This window comes from Molothrus ater, chromosome 11 (genome assembly GCF_012460135.2).
Source record: "Molothrus ater isolate BHLD 08-10-18 breed brown headed cowbird chromosome 11, BPBGC_Mater_1.1, whole genome shotgun sequence".
Taxonomy (NCBI): Eukaryota; Metazoa; Chordata; class Aves; order Passeriformes; family Icteridae; genus Molothrus; species Molothrus ater.
Genome location: NC_050488.2, coordinates 15,639,980 through 15,656,271, shown reverse-complemented (window position 1 = coordinate 15,656,271; position 16,292 = coordinate 15,639,980). Strand labels below are relative to the sequence as shown.

Genomic DNA, 16,292 nt, shown 5'->3' with positions numbered 1-16,292 from the left:
CACCAGGCTGCCCCTGGGGCTGCAGGCAGCTGGGGTGGGGCAGGGATTGCCTTCCATGGCCACACCTGACACAGCAAATTGGCCTCTCCACACCCCAGGGACGTGTCCCCCCCTCCAGGGACGTGTGCCTGGTGCTTCGTGTGCTCAGAGCCCCCAGTGTCCCCACAGGGCTGCAGGCAGCATCAGCACACACAGCCTGTGGCCCTTCAGCCTCACTGGGCAGAGGAAGGGAAGGGATGGACAAGCTGTGGCAGTAATCATCTGCTTTGGTAGCTCTGTTAGCTGCTCAGGAGTACGTTGAAATCTTGGCTTTTTTAGAATTTCTTATTTTGGAAAGATTAGCAAAAATGTTTTCTGTTTTTTCAGCAGAGCAAATCAAGCCTTGCATGCCCACAGTTCCAACAGGCACTGCCACAGAGCAAAGCCTGGGGAGCTGCCCTTTAATGAGGATTTCCAAATCACTGGAGTCATGCATTAGCTACACCCACTGTGGTGTTAAATGCCCAGTCAGTCAAAGCAGAGTGTTAAACACACTCTTGGGCACTCCTGTTTCATTGCTCCATGCTCCAGCAGCTCCCACCATGCCCTGTCTGCAGCCCCTGAGGCACCCAGCACCCCACCAGGGGCACAGGGAGCATCCCAAGCACCCAGAGCACAGGAGGGGAGGCTGGCCCCTGGACAACTGGACACTGAGCAGCTGCAAGCAAGAGATTGTACAAAGAGATTGGAGGATTTTTTACTAACAAAACAGGATGGGATGCTGGGATACATTCCTTGAGCTTTTATTGCAGCATCAGCTGCACTACGTGGTTGAGACAATAGAAAGATGACAAAAGCTCGTGTACAACCAGCAGCAGCCAAAGATTTCTTTGTTACAGAGCATTTTAAAAACTTTCCAGCCAATAGCATATTGCTAAAGCTTACAAACAATTGTTGTTGCCAACCACTAAAAGCACACATACACCTGCTGCCCACAATGCTTCCCTGTATGCCTTCTATCAACAATATACAATATACTATTATTAAGCTTAAAACTTCTTACTATCTTGCTAAGCATATTTTTGTACTGTCTTAAGGTCTATCTAAACCAAACCTAAAGCTCAAGCTATTGTTTCATGTCCTTGCTTGCTGTACTATTGCAACTTTTTTCTACTTTCAGACTTTGCAGCTGCAGCTAGTTCTATGTTTTCTGTTCTTTCTGTTTCTAAAACCTACTTTTACAGCTTTCTAGAAATCATCTGAGCTTTACTATTTCCCTCAACAGTCACCTGCAATTCAGCTGTATCATCCCCCACATCATTCATCAGGGAGAGTGAAGTTAAAGCTCCTGCAAAAAGGCAGGAGATGCTCAGTTAATCAGGATAAAAGTCCACTGCAACATCCCAGGTACAGAGCACACAGCACTGACCTGGAACACTTGGAGAGACAGAGAAGAAGGTGGGTTGGAAAATGAGCAGCTGGAAGGGGGCAGAGGGGATCAGAGCAGCATTTCACCTGCTCCAGCACCTTGTTGGCCATGAGCTGAGCCCCAAGAGGCTCAGGCTCCCCATCCAAATCCCTGTGAGCAACTTGGGGTGCTGCCAGGTGCAGGGTGGATGTTCCTCACTTGGTCATGGTCAGGCACAGAGAATCTCTTCCACACCAGGGGAGGGGACAACATTTTTTCATTGGAACACAAAGCAGAGCTGCCAACAGCTCACAGAGGCATCCAGGGAGCCCACAGGTAAATGCCTTGGCACATTTATTGCAGTGTAATGGGACAGCCAATGGGACAACAGCACTGGCACAAGCAGGGGATTTCTCTCTCTAAACCACTGCTTGGGTTCTGCCCTCCAAGTGCTCCATTTGTGGGTTCTTGTGTAGGAACTAATATAGGAACTAATATAGGAACTTTGGAACTATAGGAACTTTGCAGAGCTCATCTCTGTAGGACCAAGTCTGGGTTACAACAGAGTGGATTACAATAGGTTCTGACTCAAGCCTCACTTCTACCCTACAAACTTATACAAAGCAACTTTTATTTTCATTAGCAACTGTGTTGTTCAAGAAGCACTACAGTGCATTATTAAGGGAAAAATAAAACCACCTTTGTAAAAACAAAGATTATTCTCAGAATTTCTTTAATTGACAGGATAAATATTGATGAAGCTTCCTGCAATTGCAGTGTGGTTCCTGTCCACCTCCAGCTGAAGATTTAATCAAGGGCAGCCCATGTATTTCATTCAGTCATGAAAGTGATATTGAAATCATAAAAAAGAGCAGAGTTACAAGCACTGCTTTACAACTCCTAGGAATGACTGGCCATTTCATTGCTGTCATTATCAGCTGCCACAATAAACAAGCAGCTACTTAATTTATTATTCTACTCCACACTCAGCCCTGGCTGAAACCCAGACCTAGTTATTTCACACCAGCCTGTTCTCAGGGCTTTTTCCCCCATGCCCATAGAAAGTTTTCACAGGTAATCTTCTGATTTCTGGGCAGGAGCCCCCCAGGCTCCACATATGACATGTCTGCCTAAACAAACATTTGGAAACACGATCAGAAAGTGAATCTGTGGATGGTGGCCATACCAATGGACACTTGGTTGCTCTGCTCTGGCCCAGAGTGGGGGTTTCTGGCTGCTCTTACAGCCCCGTGCCCGGGGGCTGGTGCAGGAGCACTCACCTGCACCGTAGGTCGTGGCCAGCATGATGGAGGAGACCCAGGCGATCTCGCTATAGGACGTGCCAAAGAAATCCTGGATTTCTTTGAAGAAGATGGCCAAGCCTTTGGGGAAGGCATAGGCGAAGCCGATGGAAACGAAGGCGCCGAAAACAACCACCCATCCCCAGCCGCCGTCCGGCGGGCCGGGAACACGCCCGGCCTCAGCAGGGGCCGGCATGGCCGGGGGATGGCTCCGGGGAGCCCTGCAACAGAGGGGCAGGAGTGGGGTCAGACCCGGGATGCTGCTCCTTTGGACCCTCAGTCCTGGGATGCTGCTCCTTTGGACCCTCAGTCCTGGGGTGCTGCTCCTGCAGACCCTCAGTCCTGGGGTGCTGCTCCTTTGGACCCTCAGTCCTGGGGTGCTGCTCCCCAAACCGCCCAGTCCTGAGATTCTGCTCCTCTGGACCCCCCCCAGTCCCCGGATGCTGCTGCCCTGGAACCCCAGTCCCAGGATGCTGCTCCTTTGGACCCTCAGTCCTGAGATTCTGCTCCCCTGGACCCCCAGTCCTGAAACCTGGACCCCCAGTCCCGGGATGCTGCTCCCTTGGACCCCTCAAGCCCCCAATCCTGAGATTCCCAGTTTACTGCTCCCCCCACATCTGTAGTCCTGAGATTCTGCTCCTCTGGACCCCCATTTCCAGGATACTGCTCCCCTGGACTGCCAGTCTTGAGACTCTGGACCCCCAGTCCCCAAATGCTGCTCTTCTGGACCCCCCAGTCCCAGGATGCTGCTCCCCAAGCCCCCAGTCCTGAGATTCTGCTCCCCTGGATCCCCAGTCCCGGGATGCTGCTCCCTTGGACCCCCAGTCTCAGGATTCTACTTCTCCAGACCTCAGCCCTGTGGTATTCCTCCCGAGACCCCCAGCCCGGGACGCTGCTCCCCCCGAGCCCCCCTGCCCTGCCGCACACACCTCGGCCCAGGTGAGTCCCTTGTGCTGTGCCGCCCCCGAGCCGCTGGGGCCGCGCCGGGGGAGCGGGACGGGGCAGGAATGCCACGTGTACCGGGGGAGAACCACCAAGAGCGGCTGCAACCCGCTGCTCCGCCCCGCCCCGGTGCCTGCCGAGCCCCGGGACACTGCCGGGACACTGCTGGGACACTGCCGGGACACTGATGGGACACTGCTGGGACAATGGTGGGACACTGCTGGGACACTGCTGGGACACTGATGGGACACTGCTGGGACACTGATGGGACACTGCTGGGACAATGGTGGGACACTGCTGGGACACTGCTGGGACACTGCTGGGACACTGCCGGGACACTGCTGGGACACTGATGGGACAATGCTGGGACAATGGTGGGACACTGCTGGGACACTCCCGGGACAATGCTGGGACACTGCTGCGACAATGGTGGGACACTGCCGGGACAGTGCTGGGACAATGGTGGGACAATGCTGGGACACTGATGGGACAATGCTGGGACAATGCTGGGACAATGGTGGGACACTGCTGGGACACTGCTGGGACACTGCTGGGACAATGGTGGGACACTGCTGGGACACTGCCGGGACACTGCTGGGACAATGGTGGGACACTGCTGGGACACTGCTGGGACAATGGTGGGACACTGCCGGGACACTGCTGGGACACTGCTGGGACACTGCTGGGACACTGCCGGGACACTGCCGGGACACTGCTGGGACGCGGGGCCCGCGGGCGGGTCGGACCCAGCTGCGGAGCGCGGCTCTGCCCGGACCGCTCCGCTCCGGTCGGGACCGGCTCAAACCCCTGGGCTGTCACATCCCTCGCTCCAGCTCCCTGTGCCCTCGCCTTTCCTCGCCCCCAGCCGAGGCAGCAGCACCCCTGACCCCGCGGGTGTTAATTAAACCACCTTCAGTTACTTAAATGCAAATTGTTCTTTTTTACTTCCCTGTGTTTGCACCTGCATCCCTCCTCTTTTCTCAATCTCAGCTCTTTTCTCCTCCATACCAAGTTGTCTGCTGCTCTCCTGCCCCTGGACCACATGATCGTTATAAAAGAAAAAGGAGAGTGATTTTTTACACTCCTGGCCCTGGACCACATCATTGTTATAAAAAAAAGGAGAGTGATTCTTTACACGGGTAGATGCTGATTGGACAAGAGGGAACAGATTTAAGCTGCAAGAGATTTAGATAAGTTCTTGGGAGAAAATTCTTCACTGTGGGTGTGACAGGGCATTGGTACAGGCTGCCCAGAGAAGCTGCCTCATCCCTGGAAGTGCTCAAGGACAGGTTGGACAGGGCTTGGAGTAACCTGGGACAGGGGAAGGTAGCAGGGGGGTTAGAACGGGATGGGATCTAAGGTCCCTTCCAATCCAATTCAGAATTCTGTGGTTCTGTGATCATTGCAGACTTCTGCCCCCCCGTTCATGCTCACCAGTTTGCTGTGTATTCTAGTTTTCACATGGGGCTCTGCTTGGGAAAACATTAAGCAGTGTTTGCTCTGGCTGGGAAGGTGCAGTTTCACCACAGACCTTTTATCTTTCTCAACCTTGCCTCCCCCTGGCTTAGCTAACAGCCCTGTGTGTGTCCCATTTTTCTACTTGCACCACAAAGCAACTGAGAGGGGGAAAAAATCAGGCCTTGCTCTGCAGTTTACCTGGCACAGTTAATCTGGAGCTTTGAAATATCCTCATGACACAACTGTAAGATGTTTTACTACTGCCATTTCTTTCTTCCTATAAAACTGAGTAAACTCAAAATGACCAGAAGCCTTTACTCTCAGCTGTGGGGTCACAGTGTGATGACTTGGGGAGTTTCATTTTGGTACAGCCCTGACCCACTTCATGGGCTGTGAGGATACCAGCATTCAGTTGTTTCAGTGTTCTGTTAAAAATCAAAAATAAGGCCAAAATGGAATAAACACACCTAAGATTGAGCCTGGCATATCCTCAGCAGGATCAGGGAAGGTGGGAGGACGGATGGAAAGCCCAGGGAGCAAGGAATGAAGAAGAAAGTACAACTTCAGCCATGGAAGCTGCAACAATTCTCAGCTGGAAGATGAGAATTTCCTTCTCCAGAACTACTAAATTGTGGGTCATGCTAAAGAATGGCCCCTGCAGCCAACCCAGCAGGGCACCTCTGGGTAAACTTTCACACAAACTCGTGGCAAACTCAGAACTGGAGCAGGACAGCAGCTGCAGCAGGTGATATTGGGGGCAAACAAATGATTTCTAAAGATGTTAAGTGTGGTGTTTGCACTGCTGCTGCTGCTCTGAAGAGAAGCTCACAAGCAAAGCAGAGCAGCCCCAGGGCAAGAGGGTGGCAGTGACACTGGAGATCCTGGGCTCCAAGGTCAAAAAGGACTTCCTGGGAATTCGGGGGCCTTGGGCTCATCTCAGAGCAGCTGTGCCAGTGCTCCCCCTCCATGTGGGGAGCACAGGCTCTCCCCTGGGACCAGGCTCTGCTTTCTCATCCACTGACAGCAGACACTTCCTGGAGGGCAGGTTTTTTAATTTGCTGGCAAGCAGCAACAAAATTGATTAAAATTGCAAAACACCTTTCCAAATGACTCGTTTCCCTATCACAGTATTCCATGTAAATAAGTGCCTGCTATTGTAATTCCCAGTGCTCCAGAGCTGCTCAAAGAAGAGGGGCATGCAGGAGCAAAGCAGAATCTGAAACCCTTCCTCTCCCCCCATCTTCCAATCTTCACAAAGCTTTCTGTGACAGTTCCCAGGTCAGGATTTTCTAATCAAATGAACTAATGACCTTTACTTATTGAAGCCCAATGTTTGATGGACAAAATTTAAAATTACAGAACCACCGAATGGCTTGGGAGGACAGGGAGCATCCCCCTGGCATGGGCAGGGACACCCTCCAGCACACCAGGTTGTTCCAAGCCCCATCCAACCCAGCCTTGAACATTTCCAGAGATGGGGCAGCCACAGTTTCCCTGGGCAACCTGTGCCAGGGCCTCAGTTCACTTTACCCATATAGTGGAGCACTTAACTCCTCCCAAAAAAAGTGACAAGTGAGAACAACTTGAGTGGTTTTTCTTGTCTTGGAAAAAGAAAATAAAAAAAACAGGGTCAGGGGAAAACCTCTGGGCCCCCTCGAGAATCAAAACTATTTCTGTTTATTTTCAGTGAATGACTTTGGTACTTGGAAATAATTATATTCAAAGCCTTTTATGCAAAGCAGTTTATAGCAGCCAAAGGTAAGAGCTACAACTCTATAACTCCAACAGAGTTTTTCCTTCATTGAGTCTTTGGAAGTCAATTAAAGCCTTTAGAAATTGCTTCCACATTACATAAAAAAATCCATACCTAGCTCTGCTGCTTGAAAACAGCATCTGGTAAATGCCAGAAGAGGTACCTCTGCACTTCTTTAAAGGGCCTTTAATGGCACACCCCATTCCTTAAACCTGCTCTATTGTCATGTTCCATTTGCTCATAAAATGCAGCAGCAGTGAAATCCAATCCACAGCCAGTTAAAATGGCTGAATTAATGGATGAGAATATAGACAGCAATTTTCTGTAAAACCAAAGGGCTGGACCCATGTGATACCATCACTGGAAGATGAGAATTCCCTTCTCCAGAAGGGAATGGCTCCTAAATTGGGTGTCATTCTAAAGAATATCCCCTGCATTTGCCTTGTGTGACCTGTCCTAGGAGAGAGACATCCCAGTCCTCAAAAAATAGGCCCATTTATTTGTGTTCCTAATAAAAGTCTTAACTTTTTCCAAGGGATCAATCCATACAGATACAGAGTAATCCTTGAGAGTAGATTTCAAGTCACCAAAATTCTTGGCTCTGGACTCCAACCAGACATCACCATAAAATGCGAGCTGGGGGACAAAGCATCGCTTCCCTTCCCAGGAGCACAGAATTATTACCCTTGTACCTTGGGTTCTCCCCACCTGAGCATGACCAGGCTGATAAAACACATTCCTCTGTGTTTAGCCACAAGATTCCAGCACTAATATTTCCATGCCTTGGTTTTTAATTAAGGGGAACCTAACTCTGGCTGGTGCCTCCTGGGGCACTGAGCAGCAGGAGGGGTGCAGGCAGCACCCAACCAACACGTTCCAACAGGAATCTGTTGGTCAAACATGGTCAGTTCACATCCCCTGACATCTCCTTGGCTGTTTGGGAGGAGGGGAACCTTTAATTTCCATGCAGTCTCTTTGCTGCTGTGTGAGATGTTCTGCTGCAGGCAGAGCCACCAGCCCCTCATCCCCTGCTCCTGGTGGTGGGGTGACACTGCACAGAGCCAAGTGACATCAGCTGGCACCAAAACCACCTGGGGCACTGGCAGAGCCTCCTGGCTTTGTTTTTCACTGAGTAATATGTTTTACAAGGGAGTCAAGGAGAGGCCACAATAGAAAGTTGTGAAATATCAAACTTGCTTTTTGCTAAACCCCAATATTAGTAACATGAAGTGCAGATAGTAGAGGGATTCATGACATGAAATATTTTTCTCCAGAGCCAGGAAACCCCTCAGACAGCCCCAGCCCTGTGTCTGTGCCATCAAACCAGCTAGGTGCATGAAGCATAACTGCAGGATGTGCTGCTTTCCTGGAGAAAACGGAATAAACCAAGCAATAACATCACTTCTTCTGTTTTTCCCTTGTTGCAGGAGTTTAATCAGCAGGTCAAACTAAAACATTCTTTGTTGGTAAAAAGATGGTGACAATTAATCTAGGTCTAATAACTGGAATGCTTTCACTGGGAATTAAAACAAATTATTCCTTTGCTATTGCATCTTTGTCTCATTTACATTTTAATCCCAGAAGGATCTTCCTCTGTTATATTTGGAAAATGACTGCACAGAAAGGGAAAAACAACATGGTTGAAGTACTCAGAGATGCATCGAGAATTTAGCTACAAACTTTTATGGCAAAAGTCTGGTTATGCCAAGTCCTAACTGGCTGAAGATGAGGAGAAATACTGTGTTTTCTCCAAACACTGCTGAATGCAGAGCCTGAAGGCATTTCAGATCGTGCACACAAAGACAGACAAACAAACAGCTGGGGCAGGAGGTTGTGCTGAAGGTGCAATTACACATTAGCCAGAGCAGAGCAGGTCATTCTTTCTTTGTACTGAAAATAAAGGGGACTCCACTGGTGACAGAGGGAAACCTCTGCCTCCCCCACCCTGTGCCTCTCCAGGTCCAGACTCAAGCCTTGTCCTTGCTGTGAGGTTTTAGCACAAGATAAGGAGTCCATACATTTTTGCTCAAGGTTAACACTTAATGAATAAAGACTCCTTAGTGTGCCAAAGTAAAACCAGTGTGGTATCCCACCTTGTCCCAGCCTGCCTTGCCCACCTACCCTGCCTGTCATTTCTGGTGGAAGTATTTTTGTGAGGGTTTCCTTCCTCCCTTCAGTGAAAAAGAACCAGGTTAGCAAAGATCTGCAGCTTAGACAGCCAAAACAAATCTGGTGAATTGTGGCATATCCAACCCCTCCACCAGCACCACGTCCAAGGCATGGCCCTGAGCAGATGTGGCACATCTGGCTGCAGAAAACCACTGCTGTCTCCAGCCCACCTCTAGCAAACTCCCAAGGAGCTGTCAGCAGGGCAGAAAAAGCATCAGCTGCCTCAAGGCTGCCTGAATAACTCTTCACCCAGCTGGAGAGTTTTAGATCTCATTAAAGCCTCATGGTGCTTGAGAGAGCAGAGATGTTGCAGGATCACCCTGCAGAGTGAGCCCCACTGCAGAGCAGCAGAACCCTGGAACTGCACAATGCTGACTGAGCCTGAATTGAGGGTCATGACCTGGGGACAGGGGGAGGTCACAGCAGTTTCCAAGTAGTCTCTGGAACACCACTGTTTGCAGATCATAGTACTCCTAGTCATTACATAATCCAGGTATTCTCCAAAAAAAAAAATTAACCCCACCTCACCCAAGTTTTAAGATGATGGAGGGATAGTCAATTGTAAGTACAGAAAAATATCATAATGAGGCAGCTGGGGCTTTGGTGTGGGTTTTGGTTCCTCACCAAATGAAATTGATTGTAACTCCACAAGGGTGTCCCCTCCTGACATGAGCTTCCCCAAGAAATCTCTCTCTAGGACTGCAGTGTTCTGGGAGGAGGAACTGCTGTTTGCTGCATGCATTTAGGACACCTTTGATCTGCTCCAAGGACAGGCATGGTGTGAGCAGCAGCTCCTCACAGTGCTGGTCACCAGTGAGCTCTGGGCAGTGTAGGAGAGCAGGTGGGAGGCAGGAGAACAGGACCAAGCCTGCAGCTCCTTGGAACACAATCAGCTCCTCCTAATGGGGTGGAGGAAAGCCAGGAAGCTCCTCATTGCCCTTCAAATTCAGTAAAACACTGGGATATGGAAACAAGAGACAGAAACAAACCTGGGAGGAGCTGAGTGCAGACACCACAGGGTGCAGAGAGCTGTTTGTAAAACCCCTGTGCCCTTAACAGAGGGTGGTGCAACTCTCAGGATTGCTGGGGGTGAACTCAGCAGGCTCCTGGCTCTGAACTCTCTGTGCTGCTCTGCCCCTCTGGCTGCCCATTGTCCAGCAGATTGGGCACAGTGCTTTAGCATTAACTTTCAAGGTCTCACACAGAGAGTTCCTAAGGAACTTGCTGAGCTTCTGACATTGTACATCCCTGTTACCCCACAAGGACAAAACCAGGAGACTTTTTGGTCCAAGTGCAGTGTTTACTCAAGCCTGCTGTAATCCCAGGCTTACAGACTGACCTTCCCCAGAGCCCCCTGAGTTGCACAGAAATGATTCCCTGTAAGATGTGCTTCAAAGAGGCACCTATTGCCTAGGTAAGGTTCACAGGGCACTCCATTGCTTCCCATTCCTGAAGACCATTGGGGAAGCCCCCTTTCCTAAAATGATTGAGGCTGAAATTTGCCAGGCTTCTAGTGCTACAGTTCAGCAGGTCAAACTCAGCAGCTGAAAAATGAAATCCTGGCTCCACTAAAGGTGATGGCAAGATGCCTGATGACTTCAGTGCAGCCCAGAAAATTATATTAAATGTTTCTTGAAGCTTTTTTTTTTCTATTTACTCTACTGCAGGGTGTCCTAAACAACTGTTTTATATACAGATAGCTGCAGCTTTTCTGTATATAATGCTGTAAAATAAAAGCTGGGGTTTGAAGGGATCCCCTGCATTCCTCCAACCACTCTGGGCAGGTTTTGTTGGTGCTTTCCTCCTTCCCCACCCACAGCATGCAGCTTCACTGGATGCTACAGAATTGCTGTAGACTTATGCTGCTATAGCTGAGAGGAAGATCAAATTGAGTATTCAATTACTTATGCACTCAAAGGTATTTATTCCCTGAGATGAAAGTCCTAAATCTGTTATTATTGCCATTCCCTCTTCTATTACTATTAGCCTGCTGCTGCTTTCAGATCTATGGAGATGTCAACACCAGTTACTGGCAGCAAAACTGAAAGATGAGAACATGACAGGGAAATGTTTAGAATTATGAATCATGCTCAAAAACAGATGAGACACTTGATCTCCCTTAATTCTAGAAGAGTACACAGGGATTTTTCCTCAGATTTATGTTTTTCCATTATCTATTTCAGATGCCTGCAGGGATTTAAAAGCTGAGTGAGGTGAAGAGCAGCAGGTACTGTCTGGGGGACAAACCCCAGAGAGGAAAGGTGCTCTTGGAGCAATGAACACAGGGGTTTGTGACAGGGACAGGACCCCCCTACCAGCACTGAGTTCTTGGCCCAAAGTCTGAGTGAATATAAATGCAGTGCTGAAAAGGAAAACTCGACTTTCTTCACAGCATCTCACATTTTCCTGCTTGTGCTGCACCCTCCTGTTGTTACAGGTGGCATCTGGGGAAGTCAGGCACTTGCACACACAGCTCTAGTTTATAATAACAGCTCTGCAGCAAGATGGTGTCAGAAAAGTGTATTTAAAGATGGGAAGATCAGTGATGAAAGCCACAAATCTGATACTGCAATGGCTTCTTCCCCCACCAATACCACAGCCAGCATTTCCCTTGCTGTCCTCTCCTCTGTTTCCAGCCAGATATCAAGAGCTCTCACTCAGGGAATGTGGAGAATAAAAAACCAGAAATCCCCACCACTCTGAGACATGTGCAGTGTCTGGTGCTCAGTTTCAGACCTGCAGCTTCCAGAGGGCCCTGAACAGCCACCCTAAGGAAATGACCCCTCTAAATGAATCTCTCTGGAGTCTCTCACTCTGCCTCTGTCAGCCCTTCCCAGCTCCTGACACAAAACCACTGGAGCCAAACAGCAGCCAGAGGATCCACAGCCATTGTTTCAAGGGGAAATCAGTGTTCAGTGGAGCTGCTGATTTATTCCCCCTGCAGGTGAACCCTTCTGTCCATCTGCAGCAGAGAGCACAGCCCAAAGAGCCCAGGGAATCTGCCTCACTGACAGTCTGATCCACTCCAGCCACACCTGAGGAGGCTCTTTCATCCCTCACACCCCTCTGGTCACACACATCTCCTTTCACCTTAATCCATCCCACACCAGCTCCTTTTTTATTGCCGTGTAAAACCAGTTCCTAAAGCCCACAAGAGTGTGAGCCTTCTGTCCCCAGTGTGTACCCCTGATCTTTGCAATGAGTGACCCAGGAAGCCTCCAAAGCACCCAGTCCTGAAGGTGAGAGGGTACCAAGAAGATCCCTCCATGTACAAATTGTTTTGTAATAGTCTTCCCCAAAGAATGTCAGAGACTTTTTTTTTGGGAGAATACAGGTTTGGGTAGGTATGAGGTCACTCACACTCGGGCAGCTATTCTTGTGTTCTCAAGTGTTAATCCTTTTACCTTTCACCCTTGCAAAACCAGCTGAGAACCAGCAGGATCTGCTACGAGCCCAGCAATGACTGCCAGCAGCTGCACCTCACAGGCACCAGCAGCCTGAACCAGGTGCTCTCTACTGACCATTAACAGCAAGATAAACCAGCTGCTCAGATCAAAGTGGCAGACTGATAACCTGGAGACATCCCTCAGGGAACACCCATTTGATGATTTCATTATGAGGACAGCAGATATCTTCCCACAACAGCAACTTTTGCAGCCAAGGTACAGGTACCCAGTGAACATTTTAATCTGAAGAAACCAGTGAATGTGGGTTTTTTTAAGATTCTACAGAGAAAAGCCTAAAACATCATCCTTGCTTATTTGAAGCAAGATTTTAGCAACAGATTTAGGGAAATACTTCAATGCTGTCTCAAGGTATACATGCATATATTCCATATCTCATATCTGTACATCAGCAAAACTTTGGGGTTGAGTTTCAGTGGCTTCTCTGCAATCATGAGTACAAGCCACACATTTTTGTTTCAAAAGGAAAGACAAGAATAGGAGCAGAACAAAAGACTAAGTATACTGAAATAACTGCCCAGACTCAAATAATTCCAAGCCTCTACTCACCCACGCATAGCAAGATTTCTGATGAAATAATAATTGATGGCTTCATATATGTTGGCAATAAAAAACTCAGCACTACTGGTTTTCTCAGTTTTTCCAATATGTATCATCAGAAAACAGAAAGCCAGGCTTAGAGTTAGCACTTTCAGGAACTTTCTCAAAGAAATGCATTCTCCCCTTTGGGTGCAGAGCTCAGATCTTCTCTTTCCAAAGGAAGATCCAGCCTTGCTTCACTTACCTCCTCCATAGGTGGTAGCACACATGATGGATGTTGTCCAGGCAATCTGGCTGTAGGAGATGTTGAAGAAAGCCTGGATCTCTTTAAAGTAGATTGTGAAAGCTTTGGGGAAGGTAAATGCAAACCCAATTGAGATGGAGGCTCCAAACACCACGGCCCAGCCCCATCCTCCATCGGGGGGGACATAGCCCAGGTCTGACAGGACTGGAGGAGACATGGTCAGGGCAGATTCCAGAGCAAACCCTGCTTCCCAGTGTCCTGCAGAGCAGAGGAGATGTGTGTTGTACAGAATGTTCATAACATATGGTCAGGAATCATTTTAAAGCAAATTAAAACGATTTAGAGGTACAGAGAATCACCCACACTTGAAGCCTTAATCCTTTTGCTGCCTTTTAACAGTTGTACTGTTCAATTCTAGCACAACCAAGATCACCCTTCCCTCTGCAATAACCCTGTCCAGCTCTTCCACCTGCATTTTAAAAGCATACCCTCAAAATACTCCCATGGCCTCCATGCCCAGGAGCAGAGCTCAGTCCCAGGTGAAGTCAGTGCCTCCACTTTGTGCTCTCTGCCACATCCAGCCTGTGGCTCTGTGTCCCACCTTGGGAGATGGCTTCTGGAGGTTACTCCTGCCACAGTCCCTCAGGAGAGAACCCAGTGCTGTGGCTGTACCTTTTTCAGGGTGAATTCTTCATTTTGTGCTTTTCAGGTGTGGGTGGGAGTCCTTATGATTTCAGGTGATTCCTGCTCAAAAGAACAATCCTCATGATGTAAGCAGCAGATGAGCAGCCCCACAGTGGGCCCAGCTCCCCTGTTCTGCAGGGGGACAGGGCTCTTCTGGCTGTTGCTTCCCTCAAACCAACAACCAAACTGAGAAAACGCTTGCAAAGGGGCTGAGGTTCCTTCCTACTTATGGGCAGCAATTCCACTCGTGCCTGATGCCTGCCAGGTTACCAGATTATGCTCAGGAACAGCACAGATCAAAGAGGGCATTCACTCATTTGCATTCTTCCCATTTTCCCTGGTCATTAAAATAAAATGAGGATAAAAAGAAAAATAAATAAAACACGCATGTCTTTTCTGTGAATCTTTCAGATACGCCAGGGATGAGTTTTGGAATCCCTTTGCAAAATAGTTAGACCTCCATTGAAAACTTTGTCCTGTCCTGAAAGACAATTTTTGTTCTTGTCATAGACTCTATTCACTGTCTTTTTTTGCTACAGACCAAGACCATTCATCTGCATTTATTTTTAATTGAAGGAAATTTATGTAAGCCCAAGTTCAGTGCTCTAGAGGCCCTCAAAGGGTAGGAGGTTACACTGGAAGGGGCTCACCACACACCTGCTCCATCCTCACCCTCATCCCTGGGCATCCTCTCCCAGCCTCTCTGGGTGAGGAGCCATGGTCAGAGCCAGTCTAACAGAGATTGATTCACTGCCATTTACACACAATCACAGAATGGTTTGGGTTGGAAGGGAGCTTAAAGATCACCCAGCTCCAACCCCTTTACAGGGATTTCACTGGAACATGAGAGGAACTTGACTGTAACTGGAAAAATTATTAGCCCAAAATGCTAATATTTAATAAATCCACTCTAATTTCTATCTGGATAATGTCCAGGATTGCAAGTTGTTTGGTTTCCTGAGATTTCTTTGCTATATCAAGAGATGACCAACTAAGTATTTTACAATAAAATTATAAATAATAAGGAAAATGCCCCGTCACACTGTGAGGGATGCTGTGTTTTAATTTCAGGATCAGCAAGGTTGTACCTGCAAAGTTTCTCTTGCTCTGATATTAGCTAATAAACTGGTCTGATAGATATTTATGAAACTTATTTTTCCCTAACAGGTACCCACAGTATATGGAACACTCTGATGCAGAGTCTGTTATACCCCCTCATCTAAGCCTTTCCATAAAGGGAAAGTTGTCTTTGTCTGGCACAAGTTGATTTGTCAGCTCTCTCACTTTACCCCTATTTCCTTTTTGTGAAGTTAAAAAGTCTGGATATCCCATTTCTCCACTTACCACTCTCTGCAGGCTTCCTGCTTAATTCCTCTTAGTTTATTTAGACTTATTCTTTGGACAAGTATTCTGGATCTTTTCTCCACTATCATTCAAACCTCTTCAAGAATCTCTCTGAGGCTACAAACAACAACTTGGAAATAAAGGAATTCCAGGTCTCTTGCACAATCAAGGCCCTTACATCTCAATCCAGTTGACATTTACCATCCTCTTTCCTTGACTTATCGAACTGCCATCATTTGGAACCAACAAATACAATCACAACCTTCCTTCTGTAACCCAAATCAACTGGGGACTATTCTTGGACTGCACAATTATTTTTCTACACTGCTCGTTTTACTTGGTTGGGGCTGGGTTTTCTTGCTAGATGACGGCACCTCGAAAAATCAAACCTGACTCTAATGAAGCTTCACCTGCTGATCCAAGGGCTCCCTGGGGCCAAGATTCCCTCAAGCCCAGCACAGCACCAGACACAAACACTCACTGACCACTGGGCTGCTCCCCGTCCGGCTCAGACCCCGTCCCTTGGCAGTGCCGGCTGCTGGCTCCTCTGGGAGAGACCTGCTGCCTTTTAAACCCCTCTGCTGACCTTGTCCCCCAGCCCAGAGGAGATCAAAGGTTCTACTCTCGCTTGGAACAACCTCTGCCACCTGTTAGACCCAAAGGCTGCTGTATCTCACATTAACTCCTCTTGAACGGGGGTGGCCCTTCCCAGCAAACTCTGCATGCGCTGTGCTTGGAATGCTGGCATGTCTCAGCTCCCTGTGGATGTTGATAAATTATTTGTCAGATATCACTTTTCCTTGTACATATTAACTTATTCTTTCTTTACAATGTATTTTTGCAGGCTCTGCTCCCACTTTGGCTCCAGGGAAATTTGCATATGGAGGTCTTTGCCCAAAATGCCCTGCTACAGGCATTTTACTCCTCTGCCCAAAGTTCTCTTGCGTGACTTCTGGGTCACCCAAAATCCTGCATCTGATTGATTTTGATCACCCAATAAATGGCA

General features: G+C 48.4%; 1 protein-coding gene across 2 annotated transcripts in view; it reads right to left on the bottom strand.

Annotated features, from left to right (window-relative positions):
• Positions 1 to 13,475, bottom strand: part of LOC118691706 (monocarboxylate transporter 2-like) — a 33,028-nt gene extending 19,553 nt beyond the window's left edge. Inside the window, exon 1 of one of the 2 annotated variants that reach the window (XM_036391058.1) lies at positions 13,259 to 13,475. In XM_036391058.1, coding sequence (XP_036246951.1) covers positions 13,259 to 13,475 — 217 coding nt within the window. Of the gene's footprint in view, positions 1 to 2,667; positions 2,885 to 13,258 lie in introns of those variants that run through there. The other variant, XM_036391056.1, reaches the window with a different exon arrangement.
• Positions 13,476 to 16,292: the final 2,817 nt, after the last annotated feature.